The sequence below is a fragment of the Falco punctatus genome (assembly GCF_963210335.1).
Source record: "Falco punctatus genome assembly, chromosome: 9".
NCBI classification, from domain to species: domain Eukaryota; kingdom Metazoa; phylum Chordata; class Aves; order Falconiformes; family Falconidae; genus Falco; species Falco punctatus.
This window is the reverse complement of record NC_137589.1, coordinates 19,980,169-20,006,123: the sequence shown is the minus strand read 5'-3', so window position 1 is coordinate 20,006,123 and position 25,955 is coordinate 19,980,169. Positions and strand designations below refer to the sequence as shown.

At 53.0% G+C, this 25,955-nt stretch overlaps 2 protein-coding genes across 7 annotated transcripts in view; both read left to right on the top strand.

Annotated features, from left to right (window-relative positions):
- Positions 1-16,862, top strand: part of ASCC1 (activating signal cointegrator 1 complex subunit 1) — a 38,090-nt gene extending 21,228 nt beyond the window's left edge. For both annotated transcript variants that reach the window (XM_080401746.1, XM_080401745.1), the window contains exons 9-10: positions 426-505; positions 16,217-16,862. In XM_080401746.1, the coding sequence (XP_080257872.1) occupies positions 426-505; positions 16,217-16,333 (197 nt within the window). In that variant the 3' untranslated portion in view covers positions 16,334-16,862. The remainder of the gene's footprint in view (positions 1-425; positions 506-16,216) is intronic.
- A 114-nt stretch (positions 16,863-16,976) lies between these two features.
- SPOCK2 (SPARC (osteonectin), cwcv and kazal like domains proteoglycan 2) lies at positions 16,977-25,511 on the top strand. Of its 5 annotated transcripts, XM_080401657.1 has the most exons (11): positions 16,977-17,778; positions 18,892-19,009; positions 22,678-22,723; positions 23,005-23,119; positions 23,213-23,315; positions 23,398-23,506; positions 23,578-23,697; positions 23,786-24,004; positions 24,525-24,587; positions 24,728-24,865; positions 24,944-25,295. In XM_080401657.1, exons 1-11 carry the CDS (start codon positions 17,720-17,722, stop codon positions 25,087-25,089), a joined length of 1,236 nt encoding a protein of 411 aa, XP_080257783.1. In that variant the 5' UTR covers positions 16,977-17,719; the 3' UTR covers positions 25,090-25,295. The 5 variants fall into 5 exon arrangements, with proteins under 5 accessions (XP_080257783.1, XP_080257781.1, XP_080257780.1 ...); XM_080401655.1 differs by lacking the exons at positions 16,977-17,778; positions 18,892-19,009; positions 22,678-22,723 and adding exons at positions 19,867-20,286; positions 25,302-25,511 and having other exon boundaries at positions 22,932-23,119; positions 24,944-25,085; XM_080401654.1 differs by lacking the exons at positions 16,977-17,778; positions 18,892-19,009; positions 22,678-22,723 and adding exons at positions 19,867-20,286; positions 25,302-25,511 and having other exon boundaries at positions 22,932-23,119; positions 24,944-25,106.
- Positions 25,512-25,955: the final 444 nt, after the last annotated feature.

Sequence of the window (25,955 nt, the reverse complement as noted above, 5' to 3'; positions counted from 1 at the left end):
TGCTGTCCGGATCACACCTGGCACTATGCTTGCATGCTCAGTCTGGTATTTGGTGCTGTTCCAGGTGATGCAAGCACTTGTTGTGCTGACTGTCACTCTGGCAGGATGTGGGATTAAAATCAGCTGGAGAGAAGCAGATGTGTTGCACTGAGCCATCAGCTTTACAGAATCAACCTAGCAGTAGCTATGATTTCGGCTCTTTCCTCCAGCTAATGCAGGTGATCCCAACAGAGGCACCAATTCCTGTGTGTTCGCCTTGTTCTCTTTAAAATCAAAGTGAAAGTGTTTTTTTGCACTAAGAACTGGGCAAAAAGGGTTTATTAGCTGGTAGCGGACTTTGGGGAGGCAGAGAGTGGGGGGTGAGGTACAGCACACACAGTTCTCCCATCTGAAGCTCATTCTGGTGGTTGCTTTTCTCTTTACAGCTGAAGAGCGAAACAATGTAATGACTGGTAAATCATCTTTCAAGGAGCGGGAGTCATTTAATGGCCGAAATATCCTCAAGGTCAGTATGCAACAATTAGGGAAATCAAGCCAGCTGTGGATATTATATAGCCAAAAGAGGGTGAAACACCTCTTCAAGACTGCTTTTGTCTTAGGCTTATGGGATCTCCCGGCGGGGGGAAAATCTGTTTAGAAAATAAACAATCCAGATCACTCGTAATTGGGAGCTTTACAGTATTTAGCAGAAGCGTTCTTAAAGCTGGTAAGGCTCACATCAGGAGAATGTAGCACGCATGCTAAGTGGGTGTTCATGTTGTCGTTTACTTCGCTCCTGTTTTACCCTGGAGACTCAGGCTCTTGTTGATTCTCAGCCCACCAAAAAGGAGTACTTTGTTGCTCTTGGTTCTACTCACTCATATATATTTATGAAACTAAAACTGACTGCCATTTCATGTACTCTTTGCTTCTTTTTTTTAATCTCTGCTATTGATTTGAATGATTTTGCTCCAGAAAAATAGCAGATAGTGGTAGGGAGTCCCATTAGCCAGCATCTGAGGGCTTTGGCATTTGATCAGAGGGTAGAAAGCAAGATCCCCCAGACTGTGGAGGTGGGTAAGGCTCGAAGGGGAGCATCCTGCAGCCTCCCAGGCTTTGCCAGGCAGGGTTAAGACTGCAGGCAGCCTCTGCTGTTCATCCAGATGGCAGTGTCAGACTGATGCTGTGGTGCTTGGCCCCTGTGAGTGTCCAGAGAGAAAAGACAAGCACGGAAGAGCAGAAATGGAAAACAGCACTGGGTTGTAAGCAAATTTGCAATCCTCATTGTGTGAGGGGATTTGCTGCAGGCAGCTATGATAAGAGGGAGACAGGACAATGCACGAATACACTTGGGAACTGAAAAAAGATGTTCTAGCAACAAAGAGACGTGAGAGAGGATGCAGGCTGGATGGGAGTTGGGAAGTCCAGAAGGACTTTAGGGTGCCAGAGGAGGGAAAGGGTACACTTTTTTTGTGTTTATAGTTTTGCTGTATAATGTAGTGTGTTAGGCACTAGATGCATGGGGATGTGAAGGCAGGCAGTGGAACTGATTGATCTCCTCTGCGCAGAGGACAAACAAAGGGACAAAATTAGGTTAAGCTCTCATTGTCCTCAAACAGTCTGTGCAAGCGCGGTGTCATGACTCAGCGTCGCCACATGTTGAGTGTTCGGTGTGAGACTGCAGTATTGCAAACTGAAGCAGGAAAGCCACAGACGTGGTCCCTTTCTTAATGTGATCTGCGAGTTTTGGTTAGCTCCTGGTGTCAAGAGAGCTGGCCCCAGAAAGGTGTTTGTCAGGAGCCCTGAGTGCCTGCAGGGACTCAGCTTTCAAGGCATATACCCACATTTTGCTTTGCCCTTCGGTCCTTCTGTTTAAACTTGTCATCAGACTTTAGAGACACGTAGAATCAAACTGTCGGTCTTCCTTAATGCTCCTGATCCAAAAACATTTGTGACCGTGAAGGCATTAACGATGCTCCCTCTACTGGTCACAGCATTTGTGGGCTGCACTGCGGGGTCTGAGGATCTGTGCATCTTGTGGTCTGTGGCGCTTAGAAATGCAACTGCCCTTACCTCAGACGGCTATTGCTTATTCTTGATGCTCTCTGAAATCTGAGCCAATGAAATTTTAAAGCTCCTAATTGATTTTGTACTGATGTAGCCAAAAGAGCTGCTGGCTGTTAGGACTGTTGATAATTACTTCAAAGCATGTCTTGCCGCAAGAAATGTCATCCTTCTCCCCCACCTCCACTACATTTCCTAACCTGCTTGCTTCGTATTTCCCTTTGGTCTCCCACGTGCCTGCAGCAGAACGCCCGTTGGCATTAATTAATTACATGAGTCATAAATAGCTCCAGGCTTCTTACCAGAGGAGCCCAGCCTCAGCCAGCCACTGATGCATTCTAGCATGACCTTGCAAGGATGCGCCAGTTCCCTCCCAGCCCCCTTTTATATACATTATTTATCTTCTGCTCAGGGAAGCTGGCCTCTCACAAAGTGGCTTCATTAACTTTTGCAATAGGATCTAAACGATGGGCTGTTAATGAATGTGGCTGCAGTTAGGCAGGCTGGCTTGCGGGTGCCATCCCCTTGTAGGTAGAGTGATGTGCTGTGCATGTGTTTCCAGGCAGTGGGACTCTGTGATAGCTGTGTTGAGTGGCCATGTTCCCACTTGGAAAGCCGACAAAGCACAGCTACTGGTAGGAAGGCATCAAGTCGGAAAATTCAGGTTTCGTCACTCTTATTCCTGTTGTGCAGCTATGACTGGCACTGTTGGGCAGAGGCCTTTGCCTAGCAGAGGGCAGGACCTGAGCTATTAGAGCGCGATGGAGGCACCTCGGTTCTGCTGTTCCAGCCTGGGGCTCCCCATGGTCAGAGCTGGTGTGTGTGTACAGATGCGCTGGCAGCACATGTTTGCTGATAGCATGCCTGCATTACCCCAGGCTCCAGCTGGTATTTTGCTTTCAGCTGAACTAATCGGAATTTTATTTAATAATCTTTTGTTCTACCCGTCCTGCAGAGTTAAACATACACTCCTATTTGTGCTAATAAATGGTTGTGCAGGCCGATACCTTCCCACACTGCTCAGAAAATAGATCCTGTAGGATGAGTTGCGTTCGGGAGTTTAAATTACTTATGTCTTGAATATCCATGAAAAAGGCTCCCAGGCCTAGCTGGAGCTGAAAGCCCAAGGGAGTGTGTGACCCAAGAGCTGAGTGATACGTGTCTCCCACAAAAGTGCTGGGCGCTTTAGGTTTGTGCTTGTCTAGTCTAGTCCCAAGAAGCTGGGGATGCTTTATGTACCACTTCATGTGGAGAAATACGTTTTTCTTCTAGGGTGGCTAGTGGCTAGCTGATCGACTCCTTTGAACATCCAAGTTATGTACCAAAATCTTGCTCCAGTTGGGAGCAAAGCGGCTCATCTTTTGGAGAGTGGAGGGAGGGGGCAGCAATTCACAGCTGAAAGACAGCGGCAGCTCCTTCCCCATGAGAGCAGGGTTGGAGCGGGCAGGCAGCCGGGCCATGGAGAGATGCTGCTTTGGCAGCCGCTCTGCCTTGCCTCCTCCTGTGTCCTGGGTGGTGGCTGTGTGCCCTGTGTCGCAGCTGGCCAAGTGGCACAGTGCTGGCACAGAGGCAGCTGGGGCAGCTGCCTGCATCTCCGGAGATGAGGCTTGGCTGCCTCCAGGCTTTTATTTATTTTGCTTAGTGAAAAAACTAAGGCTGCAGTGAATAAATAAAAACGCAAAGAAATTCAGAAGTACCACCTAGCCAAAATTTCCTATTATACTTTCAACAGAAAGGAAGGCTTTTTCAGTAGGAAGAAAACCACCTGGACTCTCACTAGGTTAAAACTGAATGATTTTTGACTTGAGGTCTGAGAAATGAGGCAAAGAGCAGCCTTTGCCACGTTCAAACAAGAAGGAAGCAAATTTTGAGTACAGAAAAAGATGAACCCTGCCGCTTAGCACAGATCTGTGCATTAACAGCTTACAAGATTAAACACTGAGGGAACAGCTACTGAGGTACAACAGCAGAAAGCTGCACAACTTCTGTCTTAGGGCATTAGGGGAGACTTTAAGCTGGGATGCAAAACTGGGAACTGGATCAGTTGAGGCAGTGACACATGCTGCCGTGTCCTGGTCCAACAGTGACAGCAGAGTGGCCAGTCTGCAGGACTGTGCTGGGGAGGCTTCTAGGTTGGGCAAGGCATAATTCAATGAGGCTTCTCTTCTGAGGCCTGCATACAGGGTATTAAATATTGGGACCATATCTGCTTTCACTTGGAGCAGGGGGAAAGTGCATTTACTGACTGATGTGCCAGGGCTACTGGGGAGCCGATCATAGCAAAGAAATCTGGTAGTAATCGCTGTTACTGTTTTTGTCTTGCTGGGTAAGAATAGTGCAGTGGCTGTGGTATGCAGTAGTTCAGTTTAAGACATTTGATGCAGTGCCGTAAAGGAGATACAACATAAAAGAAAAATCTTGTCCTGGATAAATCCCCTAACCCCTCAAAATACCCCAGACCCACCAAGCACTAACCAAATTAAAATCTGCCTCTGTATAGAGCTACCATTACAAACTCCACTTGCAGATGAGGAGTGCTTCTTGTGTTCTGCAGCCGTAGGTACCCAGGACTTCTCGGTGTAACTTTTGTTAGTAAATTTAAGGAGACAGCGTTTTCCTGGTGTATTTTTAAGCTGAGGTGAAATCAAAGGGCCAAAGAACTGCACAAGACTGCCTGGTGTTCGGAAAGGGTAAGAACATCTTTGTTAACCTCAACGAGATGATGAAGATACATATCTGAAGTAGGACTGTCAACTGGAAGAAGTACCTAACGGTAAATGGCTGCTTGGAAAGTTTAGAGTTAAAAATACCAAACAAAAATCCACTGGGGTGACAACAGACTGAATAAGAGATTGTGGTGCAGCATCACTGTATCAGAAATAAGCTAGTGCTTTCCTTGCCTCGGTTTTACAGAAGAATCAAAAGCAGAAATGAAAGGCTGTATTGCTGCTTTGCAGAGGAGAGGATTTTTGCCTTCAGTTCTGATCCTGCCATTATTGAGGGATACTGAAATGATCAAGGGGGCTCAGCAGTGTGCAATTAGAGCAACAGTGGGATGGGAGGATGTGACAGTTGAGCAGATGAGACTGGAAATCAACGTTTGTATGATCTTGGGGGAAAAAAAGGAGATTAAATTGGGGTTGCCGTGAAAACGCTTTCCTACGAATTATATTCTTCAGGGGGAGAAAAAAGGCATATTCACATTATTTGCGTTCGGTGAGAAAGGAATTTGAGCTGACATTTGAAAAATCAGACTAGACAATAGAGAAAAAATATCTTTGTTGGAGTGTTTGGGCCTTGGAGCAGAGCGACGAGGCGGCGTTGGAGGTATTGAGGGAAGGCTGAGACACTGCACTGAGGAGAACGCAGTGCAGGAAGTGCAGAAGGTTTGTGCTAACTTGCCCGTGTGTGAGAGAGATCTGTTTGGTGACCTTACTGTAAAGGGGAGAAGACTTTTTTTCTCAGAGGTGCTCAGCACCTCTCTGACTTATTTTAGCAGGAACTGTGAGTGCTAGAAGAGCAAGGATTTGCTGAGAGGGTTATAAAGTTTCTGAATCCTCTTGCCCTTTTCAGGCAAGGCTGCAGGCAGTGCCACAGACCCCTCCAGCCCAGCAGTTCAGCCACTTTGGAGGCGCTGTGGGTGCCTCTGCTTCCCACTCAGTGGGCATCCTGCCTCGTCCTTTCCCTGACATCGCTGATCTGCCACCAGCCAGCCAAGATAACATCACCTCTTTGATCTTAAGAGGACAGTTTTTCTCAGTGGAGCTGTCAGGGGTTGAATTACAGCGGCACCTTAATAGAAGACAGGAACCCAGCACATTAAATGCAAAAAACCAAACCAAAACCAACCCAACACATTGATTAGCAAAAGCAGGCAGCTCATCCCAAATGTACTATGACCCTTCTGCTGGATCATATCTCAGGTCTGTCCGAATTAATTTACTGGCTCCTTAGCTGGGCTCCTCCTCTCGGTGGTTTGGTCACAGCGAGCAGGTCACATTGATGGGAGCTGTCATCCTAGTATTCCCAGCCATGTCTCAAGCCTCCTGGAATCACTGCAGCAAAGCCAAAGCCCAGCTCTTAAAAATTGTTGCTGCATTTGCTATAATAGGCAGTGCTGGGAGCCACGAGGGTGAGGAAAAATGCCGTGCTTAATCATTAATTTCCTTAAACAAGTTGTACTGTAAATCCCTCATGTTTGAGGTGTAGCAGGGTCTGGGAAGTTAGCGGAGCCTTTAATGTGCTGGAGGTTTTTTTATTCTTGTCTGAAAGAGGTGCAAATATTCGGTAACCTCCAAACGTCCCACTTGTATTTGTTTCTTAGTTTGCAGAATGCCTTTCACCATAGCAACTAGGGTTTGATTTCCTCAAGCGCATGAATTTTCATGGATTTGTGTCGGGGGGGGAATGGACCCAAAACCCTGAGCTAAAGCAAAGGTTTTGCAGCGTGGCAGTGGCGGGAGCACTGCTAGATTTGGCTTATGAAGGAGGGGGAGCCTGGAGGGAGAGGATCTTAGCCGAATAGGGGCCTGCACCTGGCCCCAAATAGTTTTATTTGCAAAAATTCAGGCCTGACAGTTTAATTTAGACTATTGCTGAATGTCACCCTCCCCACTGCTACATCACCCTCTGGCAGCTGAGGTGGCTTTGCTCCAGTTTTATGAAGAGCTGAGGTTTTGCATGGCAGCAGTTGGGGAAGGATCAGCTGCTTCCGTGTTCACAAAGCTCAGCTGGAAACCTGGTACCCTTCCCAGCCATGGAGGTCAGAAGGGTGTTGTGGGCAGTATGAAGCATGCCTCTGTTAGGTCTGCGGATAAAACCCACCAGGGGAGAGGCAGGAAAATTGCACATATTAGTAGGAGGGAACAGAGCTCCAAATGATCTTGAGAAATCTGGCAGAAACAAATGGCTGCTGTGAACAAGGGCAGGTCCAGGAGTGAGTGATGGCATTGGTGGAGGATGGAGCACTGCCTTGATACCAGCCCCCTGGACCAGGGTTTGGGTTGTGGGGGACTGCCTTAGAGCACAGGCCAGATGAATCGCTCTGTGGAAGTAAAAGAAAGAGGCAAATATCTGTAAAGTATACCTCTGACTATGCCTAGCACTTAGCCCCTAGCTATAGTAGTTGTCCAGTTTTGGTCACCATGGATGGGTGCAAAGAGCCTAGAAGGCAACAGTAAGATAATTGGAGGGCTAGAAAATGTCTATGAGCTGAGGCTGGAAGTTTAGAGTTGTTTTGAGGTTAATAAAGGGAAGAAAGAGGGCAACACATAGGAAAAACTCTTTAAACCTGCGAAAGCTTTTGCCAGTAGTGGATACCCTGTCTTCTATGCTCTGATGGTAGGGTGGTAAATAATAGGCTGAAATTGCAGCAAGAGATTAGGTGTTAGGAAAATCTTTGTAATGGGAAGGATAATGAAGCACTGCTCTAGAGGAGCTGGAGAAATGGGTGTTCCAGTTGTTTTGAGGGAGCAGAGGCATCAGTCCAGGATTTGCCACCAGTGAGATCCCTCCTGCCTTAGGAGGAGAGGACAGTGGAGCCAGTGACCTTGTCTGGTTCTTTCTTCAGCTTGTTGCTCTACGATTACTATGTGAAATGTATGCAAAACACCCATAGGATGGCATTTTTGAATGCACCTAAAGCTTCTTGGCATTTATATTGCATTTACTTTGGCTCAGTAAAATAAAAATATAAAAAAGAAACCTCCCATCATACACAGGTAGGATCTTTCTCACTGAACTCCATACATGCTTCTTGCTCTTACATTGGTGGCACTCTTCCAGATAGAGGTGCTTATATTGTTACAGCTTTTCAAGGGATGACACCAGTGATTTAATTGGAAGGACTATTCCTGTGTTCTAGAGGAGATACCCCTGACTTGCATCCCGCGTCTGTAATTTCATTAGCAAGCTGAATGTGAACAATAAAGGAGTTAGTGCTTTGCTTATGATATGGATCAGCTGCACTTCCAAAAGATAGGCCACTGGGACTTTTTTGACCAGATTTGCTCCCTCCTGAAGTCTGCATGCGTTATTCTTCCTCAGGGAGATGAGGTGAAAGGGCCTCTGCTGCCACCTTTTAAAACCTGCCAGAGGTTGAAAGAAAGCGAGAGGGGAAGGGCTGTTCCCTGCGTTATCTGGATGGAAGGACTTGATGCTATATTGGTGATGGAGAGACACTCCAGAGCCAGCTGCACACTTGCAGAACAAAACGTCTGCATACACTCACCAAGCTTTATGGCTGGTGCTTGGAGGCATTGGCACAGGCAGCATGCTCATGGTGATGGCCCAGATGACAACTGCCTTCTCTCTCTGCCCTTCCTAGTCCTCTTTTCCACCCTCGCCTTCTGACTCTGCACAACATCTTAATCCTTTAACACCTGTGCAGTAATGGAAAGTGTTGGATGCCCTGCCAGCAGTCCCTTAAAAAGGCATGAAACGGAAGCAGTTGCTAATTTGGAGGGTAGGTGGGGAACGCCAGGAAGAGCCACCTCTCTGGATGAGTGCCTGTCTACCTGCTTTTCCTACACTTCTCGTGCATTATTGCTGGCAAGCTTCCAAGCACAATTAAACCTCTGACAAATATTGGCAGAGTAGTGTCCAGAGTGAATAATACAGGAATCAGATATTTCTTTTTTTGGCACCAAACTGTTTCATAAAACATATTTTGAAAGTTGAAAATTTAAGAAAAAAAAATCTATTAATTGAACCAACTCCCCAGATCTTGACATGTTGCCCACCTGTGTCTCATCATCTGGAAGCCACCAGGGGATTTGTTTTGGGGTTTGTCTGTCATAGTTTCAGGGAGTTTAGGTCATAAATGGAAAGGGTTTTGCTGCATTTCTCAGGACAAGGACAAAGGAGCTCTGCCAGCAGGTACTGCAGTGTGGCAACGGGAACAGCTTCTGCCGTTTCATTCTGTGTAAAGAACAGCCTTCTGTAGACCATTGAGGTGGTCACCAGGGAGGTGTTGGTAGCATAAATCTGCAAAGCCAAAACGGGGCGCAGGCAGGCTGGCCCTTGAGGTCCTTTTGCCAGCAGCTTTCCATGGCTGAACTGCTTGCCAAGGAGCAACAGAGATGCTGCTCAGACCTGAGAGGCCCGGACAGGTCTGTGTGGGAGGCTGCAGGAGTGAGGCACATTAAGCAGGTGGATGGGATCCCAAAAGCAGGATTGGAGACTGTGGTTCCTGCAGCGAAGGAGGTTAATCAGAAGAGCTATGATGGGTAGAGTTTACTGGAGTTCAGTGGGCCCTTCTTACAGTCCATCAGTGTTTCTGAGTGTTGCTTTCACATTTCTAAATCTTTTCTTCTTTAAATTTTTAATCCATTCTTCAGTATCCTTTCCTCTGTCAATCCTTTTTACTTAATGCTGGTACCAGCTCTGTAACACAGCAGTTTGCCCAAGAGTTGGCGCCTTCCCTGCTGTAGGTTGCACAGGTACCGCAGTTGTGCTTTAGCTGGATGATTTGGAAGAGCAATTGTTCTCTGCTCTTCTGCAGTGTTTTCTGTCCCAACCTGTGGATGTCTTGTACAAGTGTTAATTCAAATGTACCATCCCTTATGAGGTGGAAAATTAGACTGTTGTTTATTTGGGCCCATGGTCTAATCCTGTCTGGGTCCCTTCCCTCCCTTGCAGTGTAAGACAATGCAGGAAGGGTTTGGGGTGTTGCAGTCATGCTCTTCTGCGAGTACCACCGCGAATATCCAGGGGAGGGTGCAGAGAGTCTGAAAACAAACAGGTTCCATTGCTCCATGTTGAGGCACCTCTTCAGAAACGCTACTTAATTTTTCTCCATGCTTGTCAGCGGGTGCCTGAGATTTTGTTTGCTGCTTCTCTTCCCTGAAGGGGATAACAGCACTGTGGCATGCTGATTTCTCACAGAAAACAACCTCCCATCCCTCTCAGCTTTCCGAGTTCATTCTTTCATTCACCGCTGCTCCCGATCAGGACACGCCAGGGGTAGCATCTGCCGCTGGGTGAGCTGGTGACTGTTGTCACTGCGTGCAGGGAAGATGAAGCTGTACAGCCTGCGGCTCCTCTGAAGCTTGACTTTAATCTCCTGGTTTGAGCTCTCTCCACATGACTGTCTGCTGCTGGACCCTGATCCCTGGCGCAATCTTGCATGGCCACAGCACATCCTCCTGCGCATGTTCTCCCATGGAGGCAGAAACAAGTGGTACTCAACCTCTTTGCGTGCCTTCCTGGAAGGGATCTTTTGGTGGATAAACACCTTCAACCTGGATGAAACGGAGGAGAAGGGATTGCTGCTGTGCCCTCCTCAGCGTACCATGCAGTAGGAATGACCGTGAGCTCATCTGCAGCCACAGGTTCCTGGAGCTGCAAGCTGCTTCCTTCTCACATCTCAGAAGTTGCGAATTTCTGTGCTCGTTCCAGATACTGAAAACGGGACACCCCCTCAGCTCCCTGCTGAGGGCAGCTGGGTTTCTTAGGCTGATTGGTCACAGGCTAATGACATTACATGCCTCTGCTCGCCCGCAGCGCTGATTCACCGGGGACAGTTTTGTACTGTTAATCTATAATACCCCTACCCTAAGGCACTGCTTTCTGTGGCTTGAGTTCACAACAAAGCAAGCTCCCTGCAGACTAGGGGTGTGTGTGTGTGCGCGCGTATGCATTTTATCCTGTGATAATACTGCTCTTTGGTGGTAGTTTTTAATTGCAAGGCATTGCAGTGAATCGTTGTTCCCTTGGCATTTCTGAGTACTGAGGCTCTCGGCAGAGCTGCTTGGACTTTTATTAATTCAGGATGGGTCCTTTTTGGCTGACTACTGTAGACGATGTAAGGCTTTAAAAACTGATCAATAATCCTGATGGTAGCAGGAAAATCCAGGCCAGGCAGCATGAGCGCAAGCCAGAGATTACGTGAAAGAAGTTTTAAATACCTCTTGCTCCCTTCCCTTGTCTGGACTTATTTTGTCCTCCTGCTGCCCAGTGCCTCTCCAGGCGAATCCATTAATATTTCTCATGCTTGTTGAGCCCATGACAGGTGATTTAAAAGCACCAGTTTGTGTTGGCATCTCTGCTCTTCATAACCGGAGCTGAAATGCGTTGCTGCTGTCCTTACATGGATTACTGCCATGATTTATTACTGTTGTTTCCAGGTTTGAACACAAAGGTGCTGTCTCATTCTAGGAGGGTTGTCTGCGGGAAGCGAGCCCCCAAGGTTGGTTGCTTGACAAATACTCACACTCAGGAACACAGCATCATTTAGACATACGTTTTAACTGCTTCATTGAGGAATTGCCCTCCTTTGCGTTTGTTTCTACAGTGCTTCAGTAAAACCTCCTTTACAGGCTTAAGGCAAAAGGGGGGGAAAATTGCAGAAAAGAGGCATCCTGATTTCGATCTGTTGCTCTGCCTTTGATAAGGAAGTTGTGTTTTGGAGGCTGAAGTTTGTACTGACATGTTTGGCTTTGGTTTGCAAAGAGCGAGCAGTTTGATGTGTGAATCTTTCTCTCCCAAAACAAGTCTTCAGTTTCTGTTTTCCTTCAGAAAATGATTGTCGCACCCCAAGGGAGCCCTGCTGTGTAATTTGTGGGTAATAGAGGGGAACGGACCTCGGAGGAAGAAGGGTTTCCAACAGCTGGACAGAATTGTCTTAAATGAGAGAAATTGGGGTGTTAGAAATTACAGGCATGCTGCTGGCTTTCCTGGCTCAGAATAAATGACTTTGGGGGAGAAATGGAGAAAAGCTTGTTTTCTGGGAGCTACCACAGAGCTGCCTGCTTTTCATCGTTACTGCGCATTTGTGTCCTTGGACCCAGACCCCCAGAAGGGAGAGGGAGATGGAGGAGCACTTGCATATGTGAGCCTATGGTAGTTTGCAAGCTGACATGTCAAATGTGGGTTATCCATGGACCAGTATACTCCCTCTCTCGGGGGCTCATGACTTTTGGGGCAGGCGGTGCAGCTACAGTCCCTTCCATCCCCTGCAGGTCCTAGGCTGCTGCTCCTGGAAGGATGCTGTGCTGCTCTTTAGACACCCACTTTTCCCCCTGGAAGATGCCGTGTCCTTCTAGGCATCCTCACTGAGTGGTTTCTGAGCCTTTGTCTGTGGTTTGAAAGGCAGGACACATCTCTGGCACATTTGCTTAGAGGTGCTGGGTCTGGGGTTAAAAGTTAACAGTGCTCTTTCCTTATTTCATTCTAATTTAATTTGGGAAGGCAGCAGGGAGACAGAGGGTACTTAGTCTCATAAGTGCTGTTCCCTTGATGGGAGTTAGTAGCTTGCATGACGTGTGTGGTGTTGACTTCGTAAGCTGACCTTTACCTCCATTGGGTTCATTTTCATTTATAATAATAAAAAAAAAAATCCCAACCTCTTATTTATTCTTCAGGCAGTAAGGAGATAAATCCTTCAGCATGTTTGGATTTATAGAATTACTGTGTTTTTGCTGAGTCTCGCATCCCACTCCACTCAAATGACATGGCTTTTGATAACACTGCGGGTGATCGCATTTTTTCTTCCCCACCTCCTTCCTAGTTCCTGATCCATGCCTCCTCATGCTCCCTGCAGCCTTTTTGAGGAAAGGTAGGCCCTTGGCACCCATGGGAAGGGACAGGAGGGAGACTAGGCAAGTCTTAGGGTTATCAGCATTTGTGCATGAAGCGTAACAGTCTCCAGGTATCTTCTTTCCTGGCCTATAATAAAAAATGCTAAAATGCTTTTATAAGAGGCATTTCACCAGCAGAGCGTTTTCGTGGTGGCTGTGGAGAGGGGGGAGATATAAATATCTTTCTTGGCTCTGCTTGGCTTCTTCCCAAGATAAATAGAAGTGAAAGTCAAAAGCAGACTTGGCCTTCTGAAATCTCTTCCCAAGCCCCTGGGGACCCGAGCTTGTGATGCTTTTGTGATGGGAAGCCAGTTCCCAGTGTTTCAGGGGTCTCAGAGGATGGTGTTTGAGGGGCCTCCCTCCCCACTGCCCAAGGCAGATCTTGGCCTTACAGCGGCTCAGCTGCGATCCCCACACCTGGTGTCCAGTGGCTTCTGTTGCGGGAAGCCTCAGGGAGCAAAGAAGCATCAGTGTGAAGCTGGCTTGAAACAAGAGCAGAAAAAAGTATCTGTGGTTGTCCCCTAAATCCTGTAAGCATGTTTACTTTCAGAAACTACAGCTGCATATACCAAAAATCAATGGTTATAGCAGTGTTCTCCCTGGGAAACACACACACGCTCGGACACACGAGAGGTGGTAGGTCTTAAAAAAGCCAAGGGAATACAAAGTGCTTTTGTCCAAGGATTTTGCTTTGCTCATAGTAGTGTACAAATGGAGGGCCCTTGACCTGGGCAGCATCTTCTGGGACTTTGTCTTTCTGATCTGATGTGTCTGAGGCTGTGCTAGGCAAGAAGGGCTGGGGGGAGCATTTGTCTCATTAACTGATTTTTGCTTTGACATACATGTGTTTTGTAAGAAAAACAGGTTGTGGTATGCAGATATAATATAAACAAGTATTTGAAAGACTCTTTCCTTTGGCCATTTTTGGTAAAAAGTTTGACGTCCAGGACTGCTGATGAGATCAGCGCATCCCAGCAGTTTGTTGGTTTTCTTCATGTTTGCAAAGACTTGATTGTACAGAAATAAATGCATCTTATCCCCCTTCTCTTTTAATAAAATCCTTTTCAAATCCTGGTACCTCCTTGCTTACCAGTGCACCTACCACTCCCTCCATTCGGAATGGAGAGAAATTATTTCCATTTTTGCTGGGTGGAGAGTGCTCTGTGAAGGAAGGGAGTGTCCATATGAATGACCATTTTGACAGAGACGGGTGTTAGGGTTTGAAGTGAGTGGGCCTGCTGGTGGCAAGCACTGCAGCAAGCCCTGGAGAGCTGGGAATCATCCTTCCTTCTCAGATCAGCCAAAACAAGAAGAGAAAGGAGACCAGCCCCTTTTTACTACCATCTCTTATTAATGAGACATTTTACCCCAAGTCCTCTAACATGAACTACACAGGCTTTTGGGAACATAATTAATCTTTAATTATATAAATCTTTAATTGTATAAAATGGCGTTTGTATGACTGTAGTCATTTCTCTGTTCTCTTCTCCTCTCCCTGTTTGAGATGCTCCCTTAGCACAACTTCTTTTCAACAAGGTCCCCACTTCAGGGCACCGGCTGCATGGAGCCACTCACACAGTGTTCCTTCAAGCCAGGCTTCTGCACCAGGGGCTCTTGCTGGGATGGGAACCTGCATGACCTCTGTGGTGGGGTGCCTGGCTCCTGCCCGGTATGCGCTCAGAAGAACTGGCAGCAAGCTGCAGCTTAATAAGAGTCTGAGTGATTAGCAGCAAATTACTTTGGGCTCTGTGCAAAGTAAGTCATTGTGCCGGGGTCTTAAGAGACGAGTGTCACCCCAAAGGCAGGATGAGCTGCAGGAGGGTGCAGGCGAGCCTCTCCTTGGTGGGCACGCTGTGACTAGATGATCCAGTGCAGAAACTCAGCTCTTCACGGCATTTGTGCTAATCCAAATGCTTTTTGCCAAAGCAGCTTGGGGGTTGGCTGCCCTTGCTGCCACACAGGCAGGTCCAGGGAGGAGGAGGTAGTCGCTGGCAGGTGGGCCGCTGGCGGCAGGCACTCTGCAGCATGTCTGACTGCAGCTGCAGCCATTTCAAACTGAAGCAGGGGCTTAGCAATCACTGGGAGCTGGCTCGGCACGCATAAATACCCCTTCTCTTTGGAGATGCCATTCTGACTGTTGTGTGTCGGTAAGGAATTGCTGGCCTCAGCCAAATCCTGAGTGGAGAGCTGTCTGGGTGAGCTGGCAGTCTGGAGAAGGGGCTGGATTCACCATGGTGCCTGGCATCTGGTCAGTGGCCTATGTACCTTGGTTGTGCTCCCTGGCCGAAGCGCTGCTCGCTCTGCTTTGAAGACTGGCAGGGAATGGCCTTCCCTAAAGCACTTTACCTGTGTGGAGGAGTGACAGCAAAACCAGGAATTGTCCTGAAAGAAACCTAGCTGGTCCCCTTGTGAAAAAGGGGTATTTGCAAAGTAGAATACCCTTGGGAGCACCAACAAAAGAGCAGTCGCAGTGGTGCCTAAATCAGTGCCGAGCAGAGCCAAGTGCCTTTTTGGAGGTGAAGTGCAGCCTTTCAGATGCCAGCTAGGTGTTTGGGGTTTTCATAATTTGCTGTTTGGGGGAATTGGTGCATCTTTGGCTCTAGGAGAATGTGTTGTAATTAATGCTTCGGCTTTCATTGCCTGTTATCATTGATGCCTTCTGTAATGGCAGGAAGGGGTGTGCGACTGTCATGAGCCAGTGCCTGCAGGGGCAGGTAGAAAGTTCAATAGGAGGCAGATGGAATGGACATTCTGAAGATCTTGGCGGTGGGGAGGTGTCAGTGCTAAGGCCCTTGGTGACTCACAGCAATCCATTTAAGCCGAGTTTTGAAATTAGCATTTCCACTGAAAAGCTTTTCCTAAGGCATGACTGATGTTTCCAGGTAGAGCAATTTCCTGTGTCTTAATGGAATGGGAGGAGCACTTTACGCTTGGACGTGATGCCTTTCCAGCAATATTGCTGAATTTCCCTCTAAGAAATTCTGATGTCATTTTTTTGGTCTGCTTCATAGCTTGGATTAATCAGCAGAGACACGCCCTCCAGGTCCCAGAGTTGGCTTGCTTTCATTAATTTGCACTCAAGTCTTTGCTGAACAAAGAAGGATTTGTTGAACAAAGCGGGGTCAGTGCTGGGATGAAGAGCCTTGCGCCTCTAGCCTGCTAGTTTGAATTAGGACTGAGCCATAACTATGAAGTCGTACATCCTCTGGCCTGGGTTGGTAAAAAATGTCCTGGGCCTCAGTCCTTGCTCCTGTGGAGCCTGCGACTTTAGGAGCCACCCAGGGGTGGTGGCCTTCAGGGCAGTGAATAGCCTCCCCAAGCTCCCTAAACGAGACATAGTCAGAAAGGAGGGTACAGGAGGTTTGAGCAACTGCTGCTGTAGATAAGAAGAGGTGTTCATTTCATACCCTGTTTGCTTTGAAGGTTAAGTGCAGTCTCCAGGGGGAAAAATAATTTAAAGAATAGTTTCATTAAAGGTAAAGCAAGTCCACGAGTGGAGGCTGTTTGCAGGGCCAGCTCTTGCAAGAGATTTGTGGATCAGCTGCAGGCTGCATTTCTCTAGGTGTCCCTCAAATGTTTTTTCTCCTCTCTTTCAGCTCTTTGAGAACTTCTACTTTGGAGAGGTGCAGCTGGACTCAGTGCGTCTTTCCCAGAGGTTCTCCTCAGACGCCTCTGGCTACTATGCGACATCCGGGCAGCTGACCTTCTCCTGAAGCAGCAACAGGACTGCTGCAGCAGGTCCAGTCTGTGCACAGAGGCATGCAGTTCATCAGTGAAACATTTTAATGGGACATGAATTTTGGATGGGAACCTGGGAACTCCAAGCAGGGGTGCCTTGTGACTCCTCAAAAGCACATTGCAGCCAGGAACCATGGCATTTCCCTGCAGCTTTTCCTACACTTATTGCCTGCCCTCCCTTCAGGGGGAACCGGGGTCCTTCCGCCTCGTTTCTCCACTGGTAACCAAAATGTCGCAGAGTTGCCCATTTGATGTCTGTTGCCTGTTTGTTTTCCAAGAAAACAACTAGAAAAACTGGTGCAGGTGGCATTTGGGGTATTGCTGATGTTTAAGCATGGCTTTATCTCAAAAGAAGGAACTTTGTTCTTAAAAGCGGTATTTAAAATCCAAGAGAGCTCCCCGGAGCATGATTTAATGATATTGAGGTCAGGCGTTGCTTGGATCTCCAACAACGTGCCTGTGTGATGTAGATCTGCAAATAAATGAATTCCCTTCAAAAGCAAAGTGTTTATCTCCTGTTGCATTGATAGTTTCTGTAATTAAACTTCCAGCACACAACTATGTTAATAAGAAAGCATTTACAGTAAGAGCTCTTTCCAGTGACCGTTTTGGAGCATGTCAAAAAATATATGCCTTGTAGGTAGATTCTCCATTGATAGAAGCGCAAAACTCTTTGATACCATTGTGAATCATTCAGACATCTGAAGATGACTGTTTTTTCTTGTAAATCTCCACGTTAAGAATAGTGACACAGGCTTTCAGCTCACCCGAGGATGAACGCTTTGAAAAATGGAAAATGCTGGTGTTTAGTTGTTTTGCAAGAACCTGGCGGTTGCAGTGGCTGCTGCTGCCTGTTCCTAGTTGCTGCCATGAATGTGGAATTACGCTGTCATTGAGGCGGAGAGTGTGTTAGTTGGGGATGGGGCTGCTCCAGCAGCACCCACTTGTACTAGTGATCGGTTTTAAGAGGTTTTCAGTCTGTTTCCTCCCTCCCAAAGTGAGCTGGCTGTGTGGCTGTGCTCTGACTGCATGCACAAACAGCAGTGGGAGGCAGTCAGGATTTTGGGTGGCTTTCCTTTTTTTCCCCCAAATGCATTGCCGGTTGTGTTTCCAAGACCAAATTGCTTACCTATCTCCACTTTCAAGCCTGTCTGCCAGGAAATCAAATAATTTGTGGTTTTGCTGGTTGCCCTTTACCCTGGAATCCATGCTTGTACCCAATTACCACTGTTGGGCTTTTTGTCTCTGCTTTTCCTTGCAGCTAAACGCCTTTGTGCTCTCCAAGCAGAGGAGGAAGGGCCGCCTTTGAAACCGTTCGCTCAGCAAGCAGAGCACCAGCATGCTTGCTAGCAGCCTGATGCATGGAGGTGCTGAGAGCACTTAACAACAGTCACTGTCATCTTTCCACCAGCCTGAAGAGGTACTTGGCAAATCTCAGCAGCCACCCAAAGAACGTACCTGGGAGCTGCTCGCATAGCCGCCAGCTGTGCTCCCTGCTGCAGGAAGGGGAGATGCACCTCAGAAAGCTTCTGCCTCCTGGGTTTTGAACAACTCTCACCAAGAAGCTAAGCACTACAGGACATGAGGTGCTGTTTGCACTCAAGTTTTCCTTAACAGGGCATCGGTGGCATTTCTATCACTCCTGCTTTGCTCCATTGTCACCTAATACTGGCGATTCTGAGTTCTTTATTGGGGTGGGCTCATAGTGCAGCTGGCTTTGGGACTAAGCCTTCCCACCTCCCTAATGCAGGACTAACTTTGACCTTGCAAACAGCATCTCAGCATGGAGGCAAACACAGCTTTTCTACAAAGAAGGGCCAATTTGAGGATGCTCCTCCCCTTCCCGCTGGTGTAGACATATTTTAATGACAATTATTTCTGTGACTATTTGGAAGCTGGTTGAATTTCAGTGGTGAATGGGTTATCCTGCTGCTCTAGCCTGGCATGGCTAAATTAGTTTCACACCTCCGTCCCTGGGCAGAATTAAGGGTTCTGGTCTTTTCCTCTCATCCGCAGAGTCGAGTGGTAGGTTAGGCTGTGATCCAGCAAACCGTTGTGTATGTACTTAAATTTACGCCTCGCTTGATCCCCTTGTAAAACGTTAAGCACACATGTGAGCCTGGTGGAGTGGCAGCTCTGCTTTGCCGGCAGAGCTTTTGAAATGAAAGTGTTTATTGTACGAAGGATGAGGGGCAGATTTGGGTGTTGTATCCCCTTACCCTTACATAAGGAAGCTACTCACGGAAGTAAAACACACCTACTGCTTTTCAGGGGGTCTGGGGCAGAAGAAAATGTACCGTGATGGATTTACTAAGGATTTTCCCTTTTCTATAATGATTTATTAATATAGTCAGAACAGTTTCATACTGAGCAACAATAAAACTTCATTTTATGCATGATCCTGCACCGATGAATTGAAATCCCATTAAACCAGGCACTGTTACGGGTTTGCAAGACACAGCCTAGAACTTTAGAACTTGCCTAAAGCTTGTTAAAACTAAAATCTGCGGCTCTGTTTCTTTCCCCTGTCTAGGCTGTGTTGGAGCCTGGCTGCCTCGCTTGCAGATCCTTGTGTCCTTATCGCACAGAAGAAGAGGAAAGTTGTTTTCCGCCTGTCATTTTGCTCGGCAGCAAGCCTCGCTGGAGCACAGGTCGGTTTGTTGTTAACCGTAAAGTTGAAAGTAACACTATTTTCTTAAAAGCAGCACCTGAAAGGCATATTTCCAGCTGTAGCAGCCTCGCTTAGGGTCAGCATTGCTATTTTAGGGACAGCACATGCACCTGCCCGTGGGCCATAGCTACTGCTTTTCCTGTAAGGAAATGCAGCACTGTGTTTTCTCTCCATCCTGAGCATCCTCACAGGGAGAAGAAAAGCCGTGTGTGTGCTGGGAGCTCCCTGGGCTGCAGCTGCGAGGCAGCAGCAGCCAAGGAAAGTTGTCACTGGCCTTCCTTGCCAAGCCTAAGTGGACAGAGATGTCCCTGCAAGCAGCTCTGTGCTCACCCTGCCTGCCTTCCCCTGGCTGAGAGGAGGGGAAAGCTCCAAAACAGTGGTGTGAAACCCACCTGCCCCACTCCACTCTGTGACCTGCCTTGGGGCAGCAGTGGGCATCTTCCCCAGAGGCCCAAAATTCTCTGCAGGGTGGCTGAAGGACCACAGGGACAGAGGATGCAGGGTGGGGACATGACAGGGACAGAGGATATAGGATGGGGATAGGCTAGAAGGTGGGGAAAACAGATATTCCAGGATAGGGATTTGGTGGGGGTGGAGGTTGAGGCCTGCAGAGTGGGGGCCTGGCGCGGTCAGGGGATGCAGCGTGGGAGCACAGCTGGGAGATGGCATGCAGGCTGGGGACAGGGCAGGGACAGAGGACGTGGGATGGTGACATGGTAGGGACCAGGGATGAGGGGTGCAGGGCAGGGATGCGGCAGGGGCACGGGATGTGGGATGGGGACAGGGCAAGGAGCGGGGGTGCGGGATGGGGACAGGGCAGGGACCGGGGCTGCGGCCGTGCCGCGGCGGCGGCTCCTCCGCCTCGGTGCCGGCGCGCAGGTGCGGCGGGCGCGGCGGAGGCCCCGCCCCGGCCCTCCCGCCGGTGCCGCCCCGCGGCCGCACTCGCCGCCGGCGCCTCCCCGTGCGCACCGCTCCGCACCGCACCGCACCGCTCCGCTCCCCTCCCGCCGCGCCGCCCGCTCCCCCCGGCGCTGCGGCAGCATGCGGGGCTGCGGCGGGCGCCGCGCCCTGCTGGCCCTGCTGGCCCTGCTCCTGCACGCCGCCGCCGCCGGCCCCGGGCCCGCCGCCGGCCCCGCCACCGGCCCCGGGCCCGCCGTGGCGGGGGAGAGCCCCGGCAATTTCATGGAGGACGAGCAGTGGCTCTCCTCCATCTCCCAGTACGGCGGCAGGATCAAGCACTGGAACCGCTTCCGAGACGTGAGTCCGCGCCGGCAGCGGGGCGAGGCCGGGCAGGGGGCGGGCACGGGACGCGCCGCCGGGCACCGGGAGCCCCCTCCCCGCCCTCCCCGCCCCGCCGCTGCGGCTGCCGCAGCACGACCCTCCCCCGGCCCCGCCGCAGGCGGCCGGGGATGCTCGCCGCTACCCGCATCCCGCCGCCGCCCGCTGCGGCCGTGGGCGGCTGTCGGCCCCGGTACCCGGGGGATGCACACCGGTTTCGGCAGCGCCAGCGCCGCTGCCACCGTGCCCGCCGCCAAAGCTGGCGTGGCTGATGCTGAGGCCACCGCGGCCAGGGCTCGACGCCAAAGCCAGCCTCGGCAGGGACGTGGGGGTGCTGTCCCCCGCACCCTGTCCCCAACGCACCGCGTCGGGCCCAGGCAGGGGCACCGGCAGGCCCTTTGTGGGCGGGGGGGGGCTGCGCCGCTCGGCCGCTCGGTGACAGATCAGCGCAGCTCGGGGCGCGGGCAGCCCCCCGCATCCCGCTCCCCTGAGCCCTGCCGGGTGCCGCGGCCGGCCCTGGGGTGGGGGTCCCCGGGGATGGGGGGACGCAAAGCAGGGAGCGTGAGGATGCAGCCACTGCTGGAGCGGCGCAGGTGACCTGGCACACTGGGCTCAGGACCCCGTAACCCCGTGCTTTTACGCAGCTCTTACCGGCAGCCTCAACGGCATTTAGTTCCAGCCCTTAATTTTATGGGGCGGCCGGGGATCTTTCCTGGGCTCATTTCACACCCCAGCTCGTGTCCTGCAGGGCAGGGGCACAGCACTGCAGCCCCACCCGCGGGGGGGACAGGGGGCCTGCAGCAGCCGAGCGGGGAGGGGGTGCACCCCGAGCTGCCCCTCGCCCCAGCCAGCCCCTTGCTCTTTGTTCGGATGCACACTCGGGTTCACCTTGGCAGCAAGGATGCCCCCTGGGAGATGTGCCTCAGCGCGGGGCAGGGCGGGGGACACCGCCCCCCCCCAGATAAACCAGTTAGGGGGGCAGAGCACAGCAGAGGGCGCAAGGGAAGGGGGTGAACACCTCCCTGGAGACCCCCGCCAGCGACATACCTGGCTGGCCGACACCAGCCAGCGCTGGGCACCTGGGACCTCAGCTGGCTGCAGATGCTCAAGGGGGAGCACGTGTGGCCATCCCCCCCATGGCACTGGGCATCCCTGGAGGGGTTTGGGGCCGAGAGACCCCCCTCCCCAGTGCTAGCAGCACGTGTGGGGCCCACCCAGCAGTGCTAGGGCTGCTGGGCCGGGGGGCTGCAGCCCTGCTGGCGGTTAGTGCGGATTAATAAGCAAATCCTATGGATTTGTGGGTTTTTCAGCAAAGCAGCGCTGGTGGGGGGGGAGCACGACCTGCCGTGCAGCAGGGAGGAGGCCGCTGGCACCGCAGGGAGCTGCCAGGCGCCGCAGTGTTACTAATCACGGCACGGGAACGCGGGCTATCGATTGCGGTGCAAACGCCGCTGCGCCGGAGCAAGAGGCAACCCTTCCGGAGCTGCCTCCTGCGCCTCTGCTCCAAGCTGCCATCCAAAACCTTGCCCATCCTCCCTGGGGTGGCAGAGGTGCTCCTGCCTTATCACAAACCCACCCCAGAGCATCCTGCGGGGCGAGCAATGCCGCCTGTTGGGAGGGTTTGAATCCCTGCTGCTCCCCTCTGCCCTCAGGATGCTTTTGGGGCCCCGCGGGAGCAGCTCTGCCTCCCCAGGCAGCAACAACCATCTTAGCCTGCTCCTGGGCTCGCTGCTGAAAAACTGGGGTGGCAGCATGAGGACCATCACCCCATGGGGATCCTGGTGGGGCCTTGCTGGGCTCCCAGGGGCTTCCTCCACCCAGTGCCTCTTCCATCCCTGTTCCCTGCCTTTCCCGGCCAGCCAAGGGATGATGGGGGAAGGTTTTATCCTGTGTAAAGGCTCTCCAGGATTATAGGTCTGGAGCCAGAGATGGGCGAGCTTATTGGCAGTGGGCACCGGTGACATCTGGGGCTGGTGACGAGAGCTTTGGGCACCTCGGAAGGTTGGGGTGCCCAAGTGGCACAGGGTGCCTGTCACTGTGGGCTGGGCTGCCCCAGAGCTGACGGTGGGCGCTCTCTTTTTCTCTTTTTTTGGTGTTGGCCGGGCCGTCTCACCGCTGTGCTGCCAGGAGGTGGAGGTGAGCATCAAGGGGCTGCCTCGCCGAGGTGGCAGCCCGCTGCTGGGGGGGAGGCTGCTCCCCATGCCTGCTTACTCCCGTCCCGCTGTGGGGGGTGCCAGGGTGTGTGTGCAGTGCACGTGTGTGTAGAGGGAGCCTTGCTGGGCCAGTGGCCCTCAGCAGGGTGGTAGCACACCTGGCCCGGGGTCACCTCTCCCATGGCCTGCACTCATCCCAGCTCTCCCCCCTTTGCAGGATGACTACATTAAGAGCTGGGAGGACAACCAGCCCGGGGATGAAGGTATCGCTGGGATGGAGCTGGGATGTGTTTGGGATGGGGCGCAGGGGGCTCGGTGCCAGCTGGCATGGTGGTGGGGACACTTTCTGCCCACACCCCCCGGGCTTTTCCCTTCCGGCTGGGAGCAGCGGTGGGGCTGGTATGTGCCGGGAAGCAGCAGCTGGTGCCGTGGCGGCTGCCCAGCTGCAGCTTGAATGGTGCTTTGTGCCAGGCTGGCGGGTGGCCAGCACTGCTGGGGCTCCCCCGGAGTCCCTGCCTGCCCCGGCCCCTCTCTACCCCCCCAGCCCTGGACACCACCAAGGACCCCTGCCAGAAGGTGAAGTGCAGCCGGCACAAGGTGTGCGTGGCGCAGGGCTACCAGCGCGCCATGTGCATCAGCCGCAAGAAGCTGGAGCACAGGTAGGAGGGCAGGGGGCCGGGGCTGAGCCGGCCGCAGCGGGGAGCTGAGGCGGGGGCTCGGCACCATGCCCCCATGCCTTTCGCCCTGTGCAGAATCAAGCCACTGGGCACCAAGGGGCATGGGAGCTGCAAGCCCTGCCACGCTGCCCCGCTCGCTGCCGTCTGTGGTTCCGATGGCCACACCTACAGCTCGGCGGTAAGGACGATGGCACCTCACTGCAGGGAGGGGGACACTGCGCTGTGTCCCCCCCCGCCGACGTCCCACTGCCACCCCACAGTGCAAGCTGGAGCAGCAGGCTTGCCTGGCCAGCAAGCAGCTGACGGTGCGGTGTGAGGGGCAGTGCCCCTGCCCAACCCCGCACAGCCCCGCCGGCGGCGGCAAGCAAGGTGAGCAGGGCGGGGGGCTCCGGGGGCGGCCCCGAACCTGCCTGGCCTGACGCCACCGCTCCCCGCCCCAGAGCCGTGCACTGGGCAGGACCTGGCTGACCTGGGAGACCGGCTGCGGGACTGGTTCCAGCTCCTGAAGGAGAACGCCAAGCAGAACGGCTCCGGTGGCCTCCCCGCCAGCCCCGCCAGCGGTACGTGTCCCCTCTGCGCGGGGAGGGGGCGCGGGGTGCTCTCCCCGGGAGGGAGCTGGGCAGCCATGGGCCGCGTCCCGCCCCGCAGCGCTGGAGAGGAGCGTGGCGGCCAGCTGCAAGGAGGCGGTGGGATGGATGTTTGCCCGGCTGGACACGAGCGGGGATCTCTTCCTGGAGGCGACCGAGCTGGCCGCCATCAACCTGGACAAGTATGAGGTGTGCATCCGCGCCTTCTTCAACTCCTGTGACACCTCCAAGGACGGCCGCGTCTCCGCTCCCGAGTGGTGCTTCTGCTTCTGGAGGGAAAGTGCGTTGCGCCGGGGCGGGGGGTGCATGCTGGGGTGGGGGTGTGGGGATGTACACGGTGGGGTCGGGAGGATGCACACGGCAGGGTTGGGGCGGTGCATGCCGGGGGGGATGCACACCATGGGGTCGCAGGGACTCCATGCTGTGGGGTTGGGGGGATGCTTGCCACGGGGTCTGGAGGGGATGCAAATCATGGGAGGGGTGCGTGCCATGGTACTTGGGGGGACGTACACTGTGGGTTCGTGGGGAATGTGTGCTGTGGGGTGGGGGGGCTGCACACTGGGGGATAGGGGATGAGCATGCTGTGGGGTCACAGGGAAGCACACCATGGGGGGGGGGTGCACAGCACGGGGATGCATGCTGCAGGGTTTGGGGGGGGGTTGGGTGTCACAAGCCGAGGGGGGGTGCACACCATAGGGGAAGGCATGCTGCGGCAGCCGGGGGCGTGTGCCGTGGGGTCAGGGATGCCTGCCGCGGGTGTGCTGCGCCCCCGCCCTAAGAGCGGCGGGGGGGTGCTGCAGAGCCGCCCTGTCTCCGGGAGCTGGAGAAGATTCAGATCCAAGAAGCAGCCAAAAAAAAGCCGGGTGAGTGGGGGGTCCTGGGGCCCCTGTCCCCCGGCAAGGCCCCGTACAGGTGGGCTGGGAATGAGGATGGGGAGCTCCGCGGGGGGCTCTCGCACTGCATGTGTTTGGGGGTGGGCGGGGGGGTCATCGCTTCCCTGCAGGCACCTTCATCCCCAGCTGCGACGAGGATGGGTACTACCGGCGGGCACAGTGTGAGCCGGGCGGCGGGGAGTGCTGGTGTGTGGACCAGCACGGCGCCGAGCTGACGGGCACTCGTGGCCGTGGCAGCCCCGACTGCGGTGAGCGCAGGGTGGGAGCTGGGGGGGAGGGCCGCAGCCCAGGAACCAGCTGTGAGCCTCTGCCCCTCGCCCCCGCAGAGGAGGTGGCGGGGTTTTCAGGCGACTTCGGGAGCAGCGTGGGCTGGGAGGACGAGGAGGAGAAGGAGCCGGAGGAGGCGGGCGAGGAAGGCGAGGAAGAGGAGGGTGAAGCGGGCGAGGGCGATGACGGCGGCTACATCTGGTAGAGAAGCAAGAGAGCCCGGTGGGCGGCACGGCCGGGCGGCAGCCCCCCAGCTGGGGGTCCCCATGACCCCCCTGCTGCCGGTGTGGCATGGGGTGGGTGCAGCCCCCCCGGCCCCCGTGTGGGACGGGGTGTCGGGCTGCTCGCCCGGGGAGGGGGCGAGTGGGGCGGGGGGCCGCACTTGTGCGAATTTGAGCTTTTTTTTTTTTTGGGTAGAGCCTTGTAGGCCTAGTGTGCTGCTGCGTGGTCTTCAACCGGGCAAACGGCGCTAATAAAAGTGGGAAAAAAAGGAAAAAACCCAAAACCAACAACAAACCCCCATAGATAAGCTGCCCCACATCCCCCACCCCATGCTGTGCTTGCGTGGACACCCCGGCCCCGGCGTTGTGTAGCGGCTGTGAAATAAATACCCCGTGCTGTGTCAAACCCTCGCCTGCCTGTTCCTCCCCCCCCAGGCCCTGCCTGCACCCACCAGCCCTGCACGGGGTGCTGGGGGGTTCCCCCCCTGTGGGGGGCATCAGGGCTGCTGGTGGTGCCCTGCTGCTGCCCCTCAGTTTGGGTGGGCTGGGGTGGTTGGGGTAGAGGGGTCAGGGGTGGGGGTGCACCTGCCAGCGCCCCTGCCAATGCCCCCGAGTTTGGTCCCCACACTCAACTGCCATGGGGCTGGAACAACCTCCCCCCCCAGCGTCCCAGCACCAACTGTGCCCCGACCCCCCAGCCCCTGATCCTCTCCAGGATCCCAACCCCAAACTGACACCCCCCACCCCAGGGCCCTGAGCCACAGCAGGACCCAGAACTGCCATTCCTCCCCGTCCTGGACCCCAACCGTAACAGCCACCCCCACCCCTCCCCTGCCAACCAGGACCCCGA